This window comes from Carlito syrichta, unplaced genomic scaffold (genome assembly GCF_000164805.1).
Source record: "Carlito syrichta isolate Samal-C Ts95f unplaced genomic scaffold, Tarsius_syrichta-2.0.1 Scaffold305209, whole genome shotgun sequence".
NCBI classification, from domain to species: Eukaryota; Metazoa; Chordata; class Mammalia; order Primates; family Tarsiidae; genus Carlito; species Carlito syrichta.
Window position 1 is genome coordinate 45,512 of NW_007249305.1, and position 14,574 is coordinate 60,085.

At 61.1% G+C, this 14,574-nt stretch overlaps 1 protein-coding gene across 1 annotated transcript in view; it reads left to right on the top strand.

Annotated features, from left to right (window-relative positions):
- The window catches only part of CD82 (CD82 molecule), a 26,997-nt gene extending 19,080 nt beyond the window's left edge, over positions 1-7,917 (top strand). The window contains exons 5-6 of the mRNA XM_021714080.1: positions 6,256-6,323; positions 7,870-7,917. Of these exons, the coding sequence (XP_021569755.1) occupies positions 6,256-6,323; positions 7,870-7,917 (116 nt within the window). The remainder of the gene's footprint in view (positions 1-6,255; positions 6,324-7,869) is intronic.
- The last annotated feature ends 6,657 nt before the right edge of the window (positions 7,918-14,574 follow it).

The window sequence follows — 14,574 nt, forward strand, 5'->3', positions numbered from 1 at the left end:
AGGCGGAGCGGCTGCAGGAGGGGCGTGGCTGCGGGGGGCGCACCCGCCACGATGGCAGGGCCGGCTGGCACCGTCACCTTCTCCTCGAGTGCCAGCTGGGAGTGTCAAGAGCTCTACCCGGGGTGTCAGGAAGCTGGGGGCCCAGGCAGAGACCCACTGGGAGGCTGCCCCTGGGGAGTTGCCGTGGGGGAAAGGAACCCCCGTCCAAATCTTGGTCTGGGGGTGGGCTCGCCCGTGTGGGCACGTATGTGAGGCTGCACCATTCGTGTGCTTCCCGGGTGGCTGAGCATGCGTGTGAGAGTGTGTGTTGCACCTCCACTGAAGCGGGAGGTGGGCGGATGGATGGTCAGACAGACAGACGGACGGACAAAGGGACAGGCAGGCAGACGAGCTGGCTGGCCAATGGGCTGACAAACTGGCTGAATGACCAGCTTGGCGAGCCACGGCCTGGCTGGCCAACGTGCTGGCCGACTGACTGACCGAGTGACTGACCGACCAGCCCCGTTCCTGGGCTGCCTTGATGGTGGGCCAGTGGCCACACACACCTGTGGGTCTCCGTGATCGGGTCCCAGCGCCCCCTTCTGGTGGTCTCAGATGCTGCGTGTGCCCCCGCGGGAACCCGCCCTCTCTGGGCCGCCAGCCTCCTCCTGTCTCCTGGGAGGGTGCTGGACCCGCTGGCACCTTGCAGGGAGGGCGTTGGGGTGTGGGGGGGAGGGCAGGCCTGGTGGGAGGAAGCCTGACCAGGAGAGATGGGAGGTTGGAGACGGGACACTCTGTCCAGGCGACGTGGCTATGGCCATTTTCTGAGCTGGGGGAGAGGGGGAGGTTTTCCGGCCCCGACGGAGGCCAGGCGTGAGGACCGTGGCCGCTGGAGGACTTGGTGCACACGGGGACGTTGGGTCACACCTGTAGCTTGCCCCGCAGTTGCTGAACTAAAAGGTTGGAGGAAGCCGGATGGCCCAGGCCAAGCCGTGCGGCAACTCAAGGCCCTTGGGAGTGGCGGGCGTCCCACCGTGGGCGGCCATTGGTTGGTTGAGGGTTCCTCCAGCAGCTTCTAGGTGATTCTGACGTCGTCAGGTGCTGCTTGGGCTGGAGACGCAGAGTCAGGCTCCTGAGGGCAGGAAGACCAGGTCTGCCGTTTTCTATCCAGATATTTGCGTGAGCCCCCGTTTCCTCATCTGCAAAATGGGCCTGTGGGAGACGCACTGGTGGCACCCGTGGCGCTAGGTGGCCATTACGTGGCATGCCGGTGGGGATGGCTTTTTTGCTTTGTTTTGGAGTCAGGCTCTCACTCTGATGCCCAGGCTGGAGGGCAGTGGCATGATCATGGCTCACCCTAGCCTCAACTCCTGGGTTCGGGTGATCCTTCTGCCTCAGCCTCCCGAGTAGCTGGGACTACAGGCGCGCGCCACACGCCTGGCTAACTTTTTTATTTTTTTGCAGAGACAAGGTCTCACTACGTTGCCTAGGTTGGTCTCGGCCTCTTGGGCTCTAGCGATCCTCCCGCATTGGCCTCCCAGAGTGCTGGGATTATAGGCATGAGCCACCAAGTCCGGCCTAGGGGTGACGCTTTGCTCGTCATACACCACCGCTGAGACAAAGGCAGAGGTGGCATGTGTACTGGGGACAGGGGCAGCAGGGGTCAGCACAAGGGCTTCCCGGAAAGGAGGGCTCTGCCTGGCGCCGCAGAAGGGCTGTGGAGACCCGCCTAGTTCTTCCTGGGTGCCAGGGAGCCTGTGGGTGCCCCAGCCCTGCAGAGATCCGTGTGCCCCTCAGAGAGCCGGAGTGTGACAATGAAAAGCTGGATTAGAAGCTGCCTGGGAGCTGGGCGTGGTGGTTCACACCTATAATCCCAGCTCTTCCGGAGGCCAAGATGAGAGGATTGCCTGAGCCCTCGGGGGTTCAAGACCAGCCCAGGCAACTTGGCAAGACCTCGTCTCTACAATAAATTAAAAAATTTGCCGAGTGTGGTGGTACGTGCCCATGGTTCCAGCTCCTTGGAAGGCTGAGGCAGAAGGGTCACCGGAGTCCAGCAGGTCGAGGCTGTGGTGGCCATGAGCGTGCCACTGCACTCCAGCCTGGGTGACGGAGTGAGACCCCAACTGAAAACAAAACAAAAAGCAAACAAACAAATAGTCAATGAAGGTCGGGTGCAGTAGCTCAAGCCTGTAACTCCAACACTTTGGGAGGCCAGGGTGAGAGGATTGCCTGAACCCATGGGTTTAAAACCAGCCCGGGCAACTTGGTGAGACCTCGTCACTACAATAAATCAAAAGTTAGCTAGGCATGGTGGCACACCCCTGTGGTTCCATCTACTTGGAAGGCTGAGGCGGAAGGATCGCCGGAGCCCAGCAGGTCGAGGCGGTGATGGCTGTGAGCGTGCCACTGCGCTCCAGCCTGGGTGACAGAGTGAGACTCTGACTAAAAAAAAAAAAAAGAAAGAGAAAAGAAACTGCCTGGGAATGAGCGCCTGCATTGGCCTGGCATGCCCCCTGCCAGCCGCCGGGATGCAACACCCTGAGATGAAAGGTCACCCCGCTCACCCATGCTGTCCCTGCAGTCCTCCAGGGTCCCCAGCAGGGTAGCCACCAGCACACAGAAGATTCTTTCAGCACCTGGAGTCCAGAGAGGGCATCTTCTCTCTGGAGCCAAAGCGTTTTCTCCTTTAAAACAGCAGAACTGACCATGGTTCCTTTTTCCCTTGGCAACTGGGAAGCTCATAGCCAACTCTCAAGCTCCCCAGAGCAGGTCCGATCCTACCCACCTTATCCCATTTAGTCCTCACGAGATCCCTGCCAGTTAGGAACCTCTGCGAACCCTGCTTCCCAGAAGAGGAAACAGGCCTGTCCCTTGACCGAGTTGCTCAGCTGTAGGTGGCAGGGCTGGGATTTGAACTCCCGGCTGCATGCCCTCTGCTCTCCTGTGTCCTGCACACCTGTGCTCGTCTTTCCATTTGAACGTCCCCCCACGCTACCTTGAATGTTTGCTGGGCCTGGTTTTGGCTTCTGATTTTTGTAGCGTAGGCTAATTTTCCTGAAACGACTTGGTTATTCTTGTTGTTATTAAAATTTTTTTTTTAATTTTAGAGATGTGGGGTCCAATTCAGGGGTAGGCATACAAACATTGATTATGCAGGTCCCCTTGTGGATGAGGTGTGCCCCTCCCTCCCCTGGCAGTTTCCCTCAACTGCCAATCTCACCCCCCTCCCCTGACAGTTTCCCACGACTGCCAACCCCTTTCTTCTAGTATTATGATTGTTCAAGGTTCACTTATTAGTGAAAATATATGGAACTCTGTTCTTTATTTCTGTGATAGATCACTGAGTAAGATTGACTCCAAGTCCACCCAAGTTACTGTGAACTTCGTATGTTTGTCTTTCTTTATGGCTGTATAATATTCCATTGTGTAAGCACCACATTTTTATAATCCAGTCCAGCTTTGATGGTTGGTTCCATGTTTTTGCTATTGTGAATAGAGCTCCTGTTGTTGTTGTGGTTACTATTATTATTGAGTTGGCGTCTCACTGTTGCCCAGGCTGGAGTTCAGTAGCATGATCTTGGCTCACCTCAGCCTCCCAAGAAGCTGAGACTTCAGGCACGTACCACCATGCCCGCTAATTTTTAAAATTTTTTTGTAGAGATGAGGTCTCACAGCGTTGCCCAGGCTGGTCTCAAACTCCTGGGCTCCAGCAATCCTCCCGCCCTGGCCTCCCAAAGTGCTGGGATTACAGGCATGAGCCACCGCACCTGGCCTTCTTGAAAGCTGCTTTAAACGGCTCGTGGCTCCCGGAAGCCAAAATGAAACCGAAACCGTAATCCGGGTGGTTTGGTGGGACTTGGGGGTACTGGGCAGTGGCAGACCTAGCCTCCGTCAGGGGGAGCCCCATGCCTGCCAGGGCATAGCCCGTGGGGTAGACAGTGCGCACAGCAGCCTGTCCCACCTGCCAGGTGAAGTGTTGCGGCTGGAGCAGCTTCTACAACTGGACGGACAACGCTGAGCTCATGCACCGCCCCGAGGTCACCTACCCCTGCTCCTGTGAGGACAAGGGAGAGGAGGGCACCAGCCTTCCGGTGCGGAGGGGCTTCTGCGAGGCCTCCAGCAACGGAACCCAGAGCGGCAACAGCCCCGAGGACTGGCCTGTGTACCAGGAAGTGCGTGTGGGCCGAGGCAGGGGCGGGCACAGCGACCCGGGCTGCTCTGCGTCCGCCCTCCTCCCGGGCTCCTCCCTGGGCTTTCCCTGGCACCGGCCCCCACCCACTCCTCAGCACATCCGCTCCAGGAGCACGAGCCCTCGGGCTGGCGGGGGGCTCTGGGGAGCTCTGGGGAGGCGGGCGACGAGGCCGTGTCCTTCCTCCAGGGCTGCATGGAGAAGGTGCAGGCGTGGCTGCAGGAGAACCTGGGTGTCATCCTCGGCGTGTGTGCGGGCGTCGCCGTCCTCGAGGTCTGGGTCCCCTCCCCAGCCCTCCCGGGGCGGTCCGGGCTGGCGTCCGCTGGGAGGCCAAGGCCAGGGGAGGCTCCCGCAGGCTCCCAGGGGCCCTCTGGCTTGAGCCCTGCCCAGCTCTGTGGCCTTGGGCAGGGTGCCGTCCCCCTCTGGGCCTCGCTCTGCTGCCTCCGGCACGGGTGGTGGGAGGCCAGGGCCGAGGCCTGCGTAGTCCTGGTCTAGGGCCGGAGGGCGCGGCTGGGCCTTGGGGACCGGGCAGCCCAGCCCCCTCTGATTGTCCGTCTCTCCCTCCGCAGCTCCTGGGGATGGTCCTCTCCATTTGCCTGTGCCGGCACGTCCATTCTGAAGACTACAGCAAGGTTCCCAAGTACTGAAGCAGTGGCTGTCCCCACCTCCCTGCCCACCCCCGCCCGTGGGGCTCCCAGGGTCTCCCTCCTGCAGGCCCGCCTCCCCCTCCCTGCCAAGGCCCCTGCTGTCCTGTGCTGACCAGATGTGGGGGGCTTTCCGGGCCTGGCCCCCGTCACAGCCTTTCTGCTCCAGCCTCGGGCCTGGCTGTCCACTGGCCTCCTGCTCACTGCCCAGCAGGGCCCTCTCGGCAGCTCGGAGCAATGCTCCCTGCAGGCGGCCTGCCCTCAAGGCGGTGCCTCTTGCGTAGAGATGTGTGTTGAAAATGGGGGGTGAATGCGGCACCCTGGGATGTCCGGGACTGCCCACTGGGTGGGCCAGCTTTTTCCGTGGTGACACTCCTATCTTTGTTTTTTTCACATTTTTGCTGAAGGTAATGGGGGAGGGTGGCTCTATCTGACGTGAAGGGACCGCACTTCGCCCACTACCTTCTGGTCAGCCCCCTCCAGAGGCGCAGGCCGGTGGGGCCACGCCATGGGGGCGTCTGCCTGGTGAGGGGACCTGGCTGGCCCTCGGGGACGGGGCACAGAGCTGGGCCCGCGTTCTCAGAATGCCGTGGTCCTGCGAAGGGGAGGAGAAGGACGCCTTCGCCCGGGGGAAGCGGCTGCCTTGCGGGCAAGCTGTCCCTGGCCCCTGGGGAGGGGTGTGGGGAGAGGCTCTGTGCAGTTTTGCAAAACGGACTCCAGACCCGAGACCATTAAAGGGGATTCGTAATAATCCAGCCTGAAGCGTGGGCTGTGCTTCCCGGGGCGGGGGCGGAGCTGGGGCGGGGTGGCAAGCCAGGGGCCAGGGCCTGCTGGAGCGTGGCGGGCACCTCGCTGCTGTCCCCAGCGCCCCTGGGCCCGAGGAGCGTGGCGGGCAGCTCCCTGCTCCCCTTGGGCCCCTCGGCTCTGCCATCCAGCCTGGGCCTGGAACGTGCTGGGCCGCGGTCTGGCTGCCGGCCTGCCTGCCCGCTGCCGGGTGCCCAGGGCTTCTGGGTCAGTGCAGGCGTAGGTCAGACCCCGGCCGTCCTGCTTCCGTGATGAGGGGACGGGGCCCCCAGGGAGTGCACAAAGGCCGGCTGGAGATGGGGGACGGGGAAACTTGGCCTCTCTTCCTGGAGCCTCCTTCTCCACAAAGATCTGGGGAGGGAGACGTGTTGATATTGAAGACACGGGATGCAGTGAGACGTGCAGGACGCGATTAAATCTGAGGCCTCAAGGAAGTCCTTGTCACGGCTCCTCTGGGGGACCCCAGCCCGCTGCCGCCCGGCGTGGGCTCTCCTCTCCCTTCTCGGGTCCCTGCCGAGGGGCCAGTGGGACGGGGCGCGCGTTGTTTCAGCAGGACCCTCCAGGTGGCACTGCGGCCCGGGCCGGGTGATGGGCGGGTGCTGTTTTGGCGGCGCCCACCAGGGGGCGTTGCTGCTCCAGGCAGGGTGATGGGCGGCTGGTGTCTCAGCAGGACCCACGAGGGGGCGCTGCTGCCCCGGGCAGGGCGAGTACCAGCTGGCATTTCAGCAGGACCCACCAGGTGGCGCTGCTGCTCCAGGCAGCGTGCAGGACAGGTGCTGTTTCGGCGGCACCCACCAGGTGGCGCTGCTCCCCCAGCTGAGGAGCTACTCCAGCCCCAGGCTCGGGTCTCGCCCCAGGGAAACCTCGGGAAAATGCAGATTCCAAGGCCCCAAAATGATGGCGGAGCAGATCTGGGATGGGGGCGCGGATGCTGCGTCGTTTGCATCTCTCGGAGGTGACTCCTGGATCACAGTGCTTTGGATTCTCAGGCCCAAGGTCGGGGTAGACAGCCTGGACCCACCAGGAGGGATGCGGTGGGGAGGCCAGGCCAGAAGCCTCCGTCTCGGCAAGGGGGAGGCTGACCTCAGGGAAGGCCCGAGTGCTGGCCTGGACCTCAGTGACTCTTGCAAGAGACACCGCATCTGGTGTCCAGGGTGTCCACTCAGGGCCGGCGGCCCCTGGACGGCACCCGGGACCTAAGGGGCCTCAGGCCGGGGCTGTTCTCTGCACAGCAGGGACTCTGTCTGCAGCGGCTGGGTGGCCTGGGGCCTGGGGCGCCAAGCGAAGCCCCACTGGCTCCTTTTCTGTGTGGTCCGCCGTGTTTTGCAAAGAAGGCGTGTAGGACCATGCGTAAAGCGGAGCAGGGAGAACATAAATGCATGTAGGCTTGGGTGAAAACCTGGCTGAGTTGCCACCAGGCTACCCGCCTCGCAACCGCAAGCACGGCCTGCTCTCTGTGCCAGGCTCACAGCAGACATCACTAATGGATCACAGTTCTCAGACGCACCCTGGCCATGCCCACAGCTGACACCGCTCACTGCAGCCTCGGACTCCCACTCAGCTCAGCACTGCCAGTCCCTCACTTGAGTGCAGGGTGAAGGCAGAGACCACCCTCCAGTGCTTGTTGTTACCCGGAACCATATATAATTTTGCCTCTGAGCTCCCTGGTGGCCAGAGCAAAAAAAACAAAAAAGTGGGGGGAGCTTTGTCAGTTCTAGAGCTCTTATTTCCCAAAGTGTCCTCGTGATTAGCTAAGTGGAAAACGTGGCTGGCTGGAATCGAGAATCCAAGACCCCAAGCACACGAGCCTTGACGGCCTTCGTGACGGAAGCCGAAGGGAGCCCACATGCGCCCGGCCCTGGGCTGGCTGGCGGGAGTCTGGAGACGGTGCCTAGGCCACGTCCAGGAAGTGGGACCTCGGGGGGACCAACGGGCGAGGACACCGACCCACGGGGATGAGGCCAGGCCTGAGCCAGGACAGAATCGCTGGGGGAGGCCTGGGGGGGCGGAGGCTCTGAGGGGCGGGGATTGTGTCACCCAGCGCAGGAGGACTGCATGGTGTTAATGCCGGGCACGGCTGGAGGGGCGAGTCCTGCTGGGATGTGTGCCCACGCACGTGCCCACACGCGCACACGCGCGCACAGAAGCCGCGAAGCCCGGAGGCCCGGCCCAGCCCCAGCTCCTCTCCCTCGACCGAGCCATGGTGGCCGGTGGGGGCAAGGCCCCGCCCGGCCTTTCTGGGCCTGCCCGCAGAGCGCCCTGGCCGAGCTCCCTTCGGGTGAGCAGGTCCCCGGGCCCTGAGCAGCAGGGGGCAGGGGGACACTACGGATGCTGGAGCCTCCGGCCACTGGGATGTCTCCCGGGCCAGCATGGCCACCGCCTCCTTCCCCCACAGACTGACAGGGGCCCAAGTGGCCACGCAGGCTCAGGGTGAATGTCTGGCTGTTCTCTGGGGCCGTCAGAACCTGTGGACTAAGTTTTCTTGATTCATTCATTCATTCATTCATTCATTTGTTCATACAGACTATGTGAGAAGCACATTTCTATACACTTAAGAACACAGCATTCGGGCGGGCCTGGCTGCTCACGCCCGTAATCCCAGCACTTTGGGAAGCCAAGGTGGGAGGGTTACCTGAGTCCAGGAGTTCGAGGCCAGCCTGGGCAACACAGCGAGGCATCATCTTTACGAAAAAAAAATTTTTTTTTAATTAGCTGGGCATGATGTCATGCACCTGCAGCCCCAGCTGCTTGGGAGGCTGAAGTGGAAGGATTGCCTGAGCCCAGGAGGTCGAGGCTTCATTGAGCCGTGATCGTGCCACTGCACTCCAGCCTGGGCTCCAAAGTGAAACCCTGACGCAGAACTGACCCCCCTGCCCACGTGGCACCTGTGTTCTGAGGACTGTAGGGAACTTGGACGCCCCGACACACCAGGACTTGCAGTCGCACACACAGTACACGCCTGCACACCGGCGCCCCTCCCACCCGTGCCCAGGCACGTCCCAGCACTTGACTGCCCACTGCCAACCGCGCAGTCTGGGCCGAGTGTTGCTGCGGGGCCCCGGGCCCAGTCCAGGTCCCATCCTGTGGGCGGAGGTAGCAGGGTGCACAGAGTGGGACTCAGGAATGGGCAGGCGCGCTGGTCCCTCAGCCCGCCCCCAGTCACTCCTTCCCGGCTGGGCTCAAGCCAGGTCACAGCAGAGTCTCACGGGGCTGGCGGGGGCGGAGGGCGCCTTCACCTCCCTTGGTCTCATCTGGAAAGTAGCACGATCGTTCCAGCCCCCAGTGTTCCTGTGGGAATGAGCATAGCGAGCCACTTCCCCGCACAGCCCACCCCAGGACGGGTGCGGCTTCAGGGGTCCTCCGTCCCCTGGGGATGGGACACGTTGGAGAACTTTGGGCCTTGACACCTCCAGGGCAAGGATGCCCATGGGCGCGAGGCTGGGGCTGTGCTAGGCGCCTGCCCAGTGGGAGGCGCAGCCAGGCGGGAGGGCTGTCGGGCGGTCTGGCCGGGACACCCACCCCAGCCCCAGCGGCCCCCTGGTGTCATTTCCCCTGCACCTGCCTTCTGGGCTGGAGGACATCGGGCCTGCAGCCAAGCCCCCCTCCCCAGGTTGCTGCAGATGCCTCCAGCTGTGCCCCCGGGGCGGGAGTGGGCTTCCTGCAGGACGCTGGGGGGTGGGATGGCAGGAATGGTGGGAAGCACAGAGGGGCTGGCAGGAGGCTGACCCTGGGGAGACCCGGCAGCTTCCTGCGAGGCTGTCTGGGAGGGAGGGGCGCTGGTGGCCCTTGTGGCGTGGAAACCAAATCTTGGAAAAGCCAAGCTGCTGCAGGCCTACCCCACGGTCTGAATCCAGGAGTCATTCACCTCGTAGTCTAAATGCCTCCCGAGGTTGGCAGTAAACAACCTGCACGGCCGCACATGGCAGCTTCGTGTCCACAGCCACCCAGTAGTGGAGACACTGGGACTGGCCCCGTGTGTTCAGTGTCCTGTCCCCTGGGCCTTGAGACCCTGGGCACGGAGACTTCTGGCTCACAACAGGGGCGGGGGAGGGGCCCCTTCTGGGCAGGCACGACCCCACTCAAGCTGACTTGTGCACGGATCCAGTCAGTGACTGTTTACTGAGCACTTAGTCTCCGCCAGGCATTGGGGATGGAATCACCCCCCACCCCAGGCGAGCAAGGCCCCTCGCGTTGCAGAGCTTAGTCTAGCTGGGGGGACACAGGTGAAAATACATGAGCCAAAAACACACCCATGTTGGGACAGAGGGCAACCAGACCAACCAGGACCTGTCTCCACCTGCCCGGACGTGCCAGGGAAGACAAGGTCTCCAGACGGGCGGTTGTCACCCAGCGTCCTCACTGCCTGGGACACTGGAGGCTGCCGCTCCCCGGTGGGGGGAGGTGATGGCCTCCCGTCCCACAGACTGGTTGGCTAGGGCCCAGGAGGACGCCAGGGGCAATCAGAGTGTGGACACGGTGAAAGCCCCACACCCCCTGCCCCCAAGAGGCACTGGCCGGGCCTCCTGTCTATTCAACGGGGCAGGAAGGCCTTTTCCAGGGGCCAAGGGAAACTGTCGAAAACGCCTCGTCAGCACGGTTTAATGAGTTGATTTCACGGCTAGCTGGGGCCAAGGGTCGCGCAGGTGGGCTGTGTGTTTCCTTCCTCCGAGGACAGCACGGGCTGGTCTGTGTGGTGCGAGTCAGCAGGCCCTCACGACTCCACTTGTGGGGTACATGTGACCAGCCCTGCTTGGAGTCTGGTTTCCATCTCCTTCAGGAGAGGGATTGGAAAGTGGCAGCCCAGGTCTGACGGGGGTCGGAGCAGGGAGCAGGGAGGCCACCGGGGGAGCCACTGGCTTTCCTGCTGGTGTCACGGGGTGAGTGGGGTCCCTCCCAGGCATCCCTGAATCAGCTGCTCTGCGGTCAGTTGTTTGCAAACACCGTCACACATTCCCCTTCCTGTGTCTGTGTTCTCTGCCACGTGGCGGGGCAGTCAGCCTCTCCCTGAATCCCGGCTGGGTGTGCGATGTGCTGTGGCCAACAGAATGTGTGGAGGGGACAGTGTACCAGTTCCAAGCCTGAGTCCCAAGAGGTTTTGCACACCTTCTTTCTCGAAACCCTGCCCCTGCCATGTGAAGACGCTTGGCTTAGTCTGCCGGAGGAGAGGGGACAAGCAGGCCGGTACCCAGACAGTAGACACCCACCCTCAGAAGCAGAACCATCAGCACAGACGCAGGGAAGAGCACACGAACCGCCCAACTGAACTCAGCCCGAACTGCATCCACACTGGATCGCGAGCCAAAGAGAGGTGGTTGCTTCAGGCCCTGAACTTGGGGGCAGCTTATCACACAGCAGTAGCTAACTGGGAGGAGGGTGACCTCAGGTGACAATAACGACTGCTACCTTTCCTGAGAGCCTGCTGAACGCCAGGCCCGGTGCCGAGCCCTGGACATATACTGAGCCAGTCCTGTGACTCACCTAACCCTCACAGTAGCTCTGAGAGTTGGTATCTGGAGTCTCACAGAAAAGAAGACGGAGGCCCAGAGAAGGCGTGGGTCTGGTCTAGGGCTGTGGGACGGCAAGGGCCAGAGACAGCAGCAACCCTGCCGCCTGCCTTCAGCGACCGGCTGCTGAGTCTCCTTCCCAGAGGAGCCGTAACGGTAGAGAGAGCCGGCATCACGGAGGGAGCGTAATGCATTCCACACACGGGCGCTGACATCACTGAGAATGCGCCAGCCTTCCGTGGCCCAGAAAGAATGCCCTGTCTCACCCGGCCTCTAACTCCCTGGGGCTTTAGGAAAGAGAGACAAAAGACACAGATGTCGGGGCCATTCTGTTTTTTGAAGATCCTATTTAATCAGGGAATATTTCCTGAGGGCCTGCCGGGTGCTCATTTCCGGAGCACTCTTCCTTTGCCAACATGTTGACTGGGCCCCAGCGATGCGTCCTCACGCAGCCCATGCAGCCCGTGCAGAAGACTGGGCTAGCAAGGATCATTCCCACTTTACAGGTGAGAAAACTGAGGTTCCGGGGGGTGCCATGGCCAGGAGAGGGTTCGGTTCTAGATTTGACTGAATCCAGGCAGCGTCTCTTCTGAGCCATGAGCGCAGCTGTGGCTTTCTTAAAAAAGGGATTCTGGAACTTCTCCGGGCTCGGCGTAGGGCAGAGAAGAGGAGGAACAGGCAGCCGACTGCTGGGAAGTGTCTCCCGACCCAGAGCGGAGCGGTTCCCGGTCTTGAGACTCAGCCCTGGGCAGTGCTGGGCACAGCAGCAGCCCAAGGAGGACAGGAGGCAGTGGCATGCCTCGGAGAGGGAGAGACAGCCCCGGGCTCCAGCCTGCTTCCGGCGTCCACAGCCCACCGCCACAGCCATCCGTCACCCCTGCCCGCCCCTCTGCGTGGCTGCTGGACCACCGCCATCCCCCACACCAGCCTCCGGGCACTGAGCTGGCGCCCTGTTTCCAAGTGGGACACTGGGGGCGGGGTGTCGCAGCGCGATGGAATCCCTGGAGCAGGGCTGAGCCACTGGCCTCCTGAGGGCCCACCCCCATCCACGTGCCTCCTGCAAGCTGGAGGCAGGCCCCACCCGGGTGCCCAGGCCAATCAGAGCCCACCCACGAGCGGTCTCTGGCAGGGTGCAGGAGCAGGAGCGATGCGGAGGTGACAGGTGGGAGGCCTGGGGGTCTTCCAGGCAGCAAGGGCACCCACATCCCACAGCCACACTGGGCTGCCTTCTCCTGGGGCGACTTGGGAGCTGGAAAGACCCCTGCCCCGGGGCCCTTATGGCCGAGAAACCTGCCTCTCTGGCCCTCTGTCTCCTCATCCTAAAACTGGGCAGAAAATCCCCCGAGCTGCGTGCCACAGACACTAATAAGACGAATGTTCCGGAAGCACACGTGGTCTTAGCTATTCCCACAACAGCCCTAAGACCTCAGAATTCTTAGTGCCATCCTATTTTACAGATGAGAAAACCGAGGAGGCTTGGGGCGGCCACAGAGCTTGCCCAGGTCATGAGTGAGAGGCTTTGGTGGCCGGGGTGGGGTGGATGGTTTGGGCTCTGCTACGGGGTCGGTGACCTTGGCGACTGCATAACCCGGTTCTTGGCTGTGGGTCAGGTGGGTGGCTGGACTGAGTTGCGGGTCCCCGAGTCCCCCAGGCCCTGAACGCCTCCGTTGTCATATGCCTGTCAGGGATGAGACCTGCCCTCCGCTCTGGAATAACCTCCCGCTTCTCCCGCCCGGCTTCTGCCTCTCTCCTTCTCTGCTTTCGGGAAGCTCCAGTCTCGCCCGTCATGACCGAGGCTGCCTCTCCACGGGACGGCCTCCTGCCTGCCAAGGCACGGGCCGGGGCTCAAATCCAGATTCTGCCCGTCCCTTTGTCTCCCCTCTCAAAAACGGGCATCGTCACGCTCCCGACCACACGGGGTTGTCGCCAGGGGAGGGGAGCTAGCAGGGGACAGGCTTAGGAATGCTGTCGGGCTTCTTTCGTCTTCTGAGATGGTGCCTGGAGTGTGGGCGCGCAGAATGGCCGCCCTGGGACCTGCCGTCAGGGCTTTCCTGCGGCATAGCCCTCGGTCATAGGGCTGCGTGGGGCGTGAACCAGTGAGACCGGGCTCTCGGGGTGACTAAAACCAAGAACCACATCAGCTGGGCCGTGGCCGTGCCTTGTGTCTCAGGGCGCCCCGAGGAAGGAGGAGCAGAACGGCTTTGTGACCCTGGTGAAGGCTCAGGCAGGGTTAGAAAGCGAAGTCGGAATGAACGCAGCCTTTGGAGTCATGAAAAAAAAAGAAAGAGGGTATGTCCTTCATTTTCGAAGGTTCTTATGGTTTGAGGTTTTACATTCAGGTCTCTGATCCATTTGGAGTTAATTTTTGCGTATGGGGATAGATAGGGGTCCTGTTTCAACCTTCTGCAAGTGGTCAGCCAGTTTTCCCAGCACCATTTCCTGAATAGGTTCTCCTCTCCCCAGTGGTAGGTGGTGGAGGCTTTGTCGAAGATGAGTTGTTTGAGAAATTGAGGCTTTGCTTCTGGAAGCTCAATTCTATTCCATCGGTCTATATGCCTGTTCCTATACCAACGCACTACCATAAGAAAATGACTGACAGTGGTGGGAAACTATGGGGGGGGAAGGGGGATGGGACTAATGGTAGTAAACATCTGTCTGGGGACGGAGAGACACCTGTTATCAACAAGGGGGCCTGAATGAAGCATATTTGCATACCTAACCCTTAACTGTACCCCACAATATCATAATAAAAAATATTGATTTAAAAAAAAAGAAAGAGGCACCCTGAGAAACAGAGGCCACTCTCACGGCCAGAGGGCGTGTCCCCTGCAGGGCTCTCCCACAGTCCCTTGCCATCTCCGGAGGCTTGTATCTCCTCTGCTGAGCACTCGCTTCCTTGAGGTCAGGGAGGGCTTCTGGCTTGTTCCTTGCCTGCCCCAGCTTGGAGCACGGTGCTTGAAGCATGAGGAGCATTTAATACATATTTGATGAATGAATGAATGGCTGGGTGGATGAATGAATGAATATGATAGGCCTCATTCTCGGTGCCAGAAACGAATAAGGCGACAATGAGTTCTTTTTTTTTTTTTTTTGAGTTGGAGTCTCATTCTGTCATCCAGGCTGGGTTGCAGTGGCACGCTCATGGCCACTCCAGTGTCAACCTGCTGGGCTACAGGGGTCCTTCTGCCTCAGCCTTTCAAGTAGCCAGGACTACAGGCATGCGCTACCAGACCCAGCTAATTTTTGATTTATTGTAGAGACGAGGGCTTGCCAAGTTGCCCAGGTGGGTCTCGAACCCGCGGACTCAGGCAATCCACACACCTCAGCCTCCCAAAGTGCTGGGATTGCAGGCTGAGCCACCGAGCCTGGCCCGGTGAGTTCTTTTAGGGCGGTGTCCCGTGCTTGTCTGACCTAATCATCACTTGAGCCTCTTGCCAGAAACCCAGATTCCTCG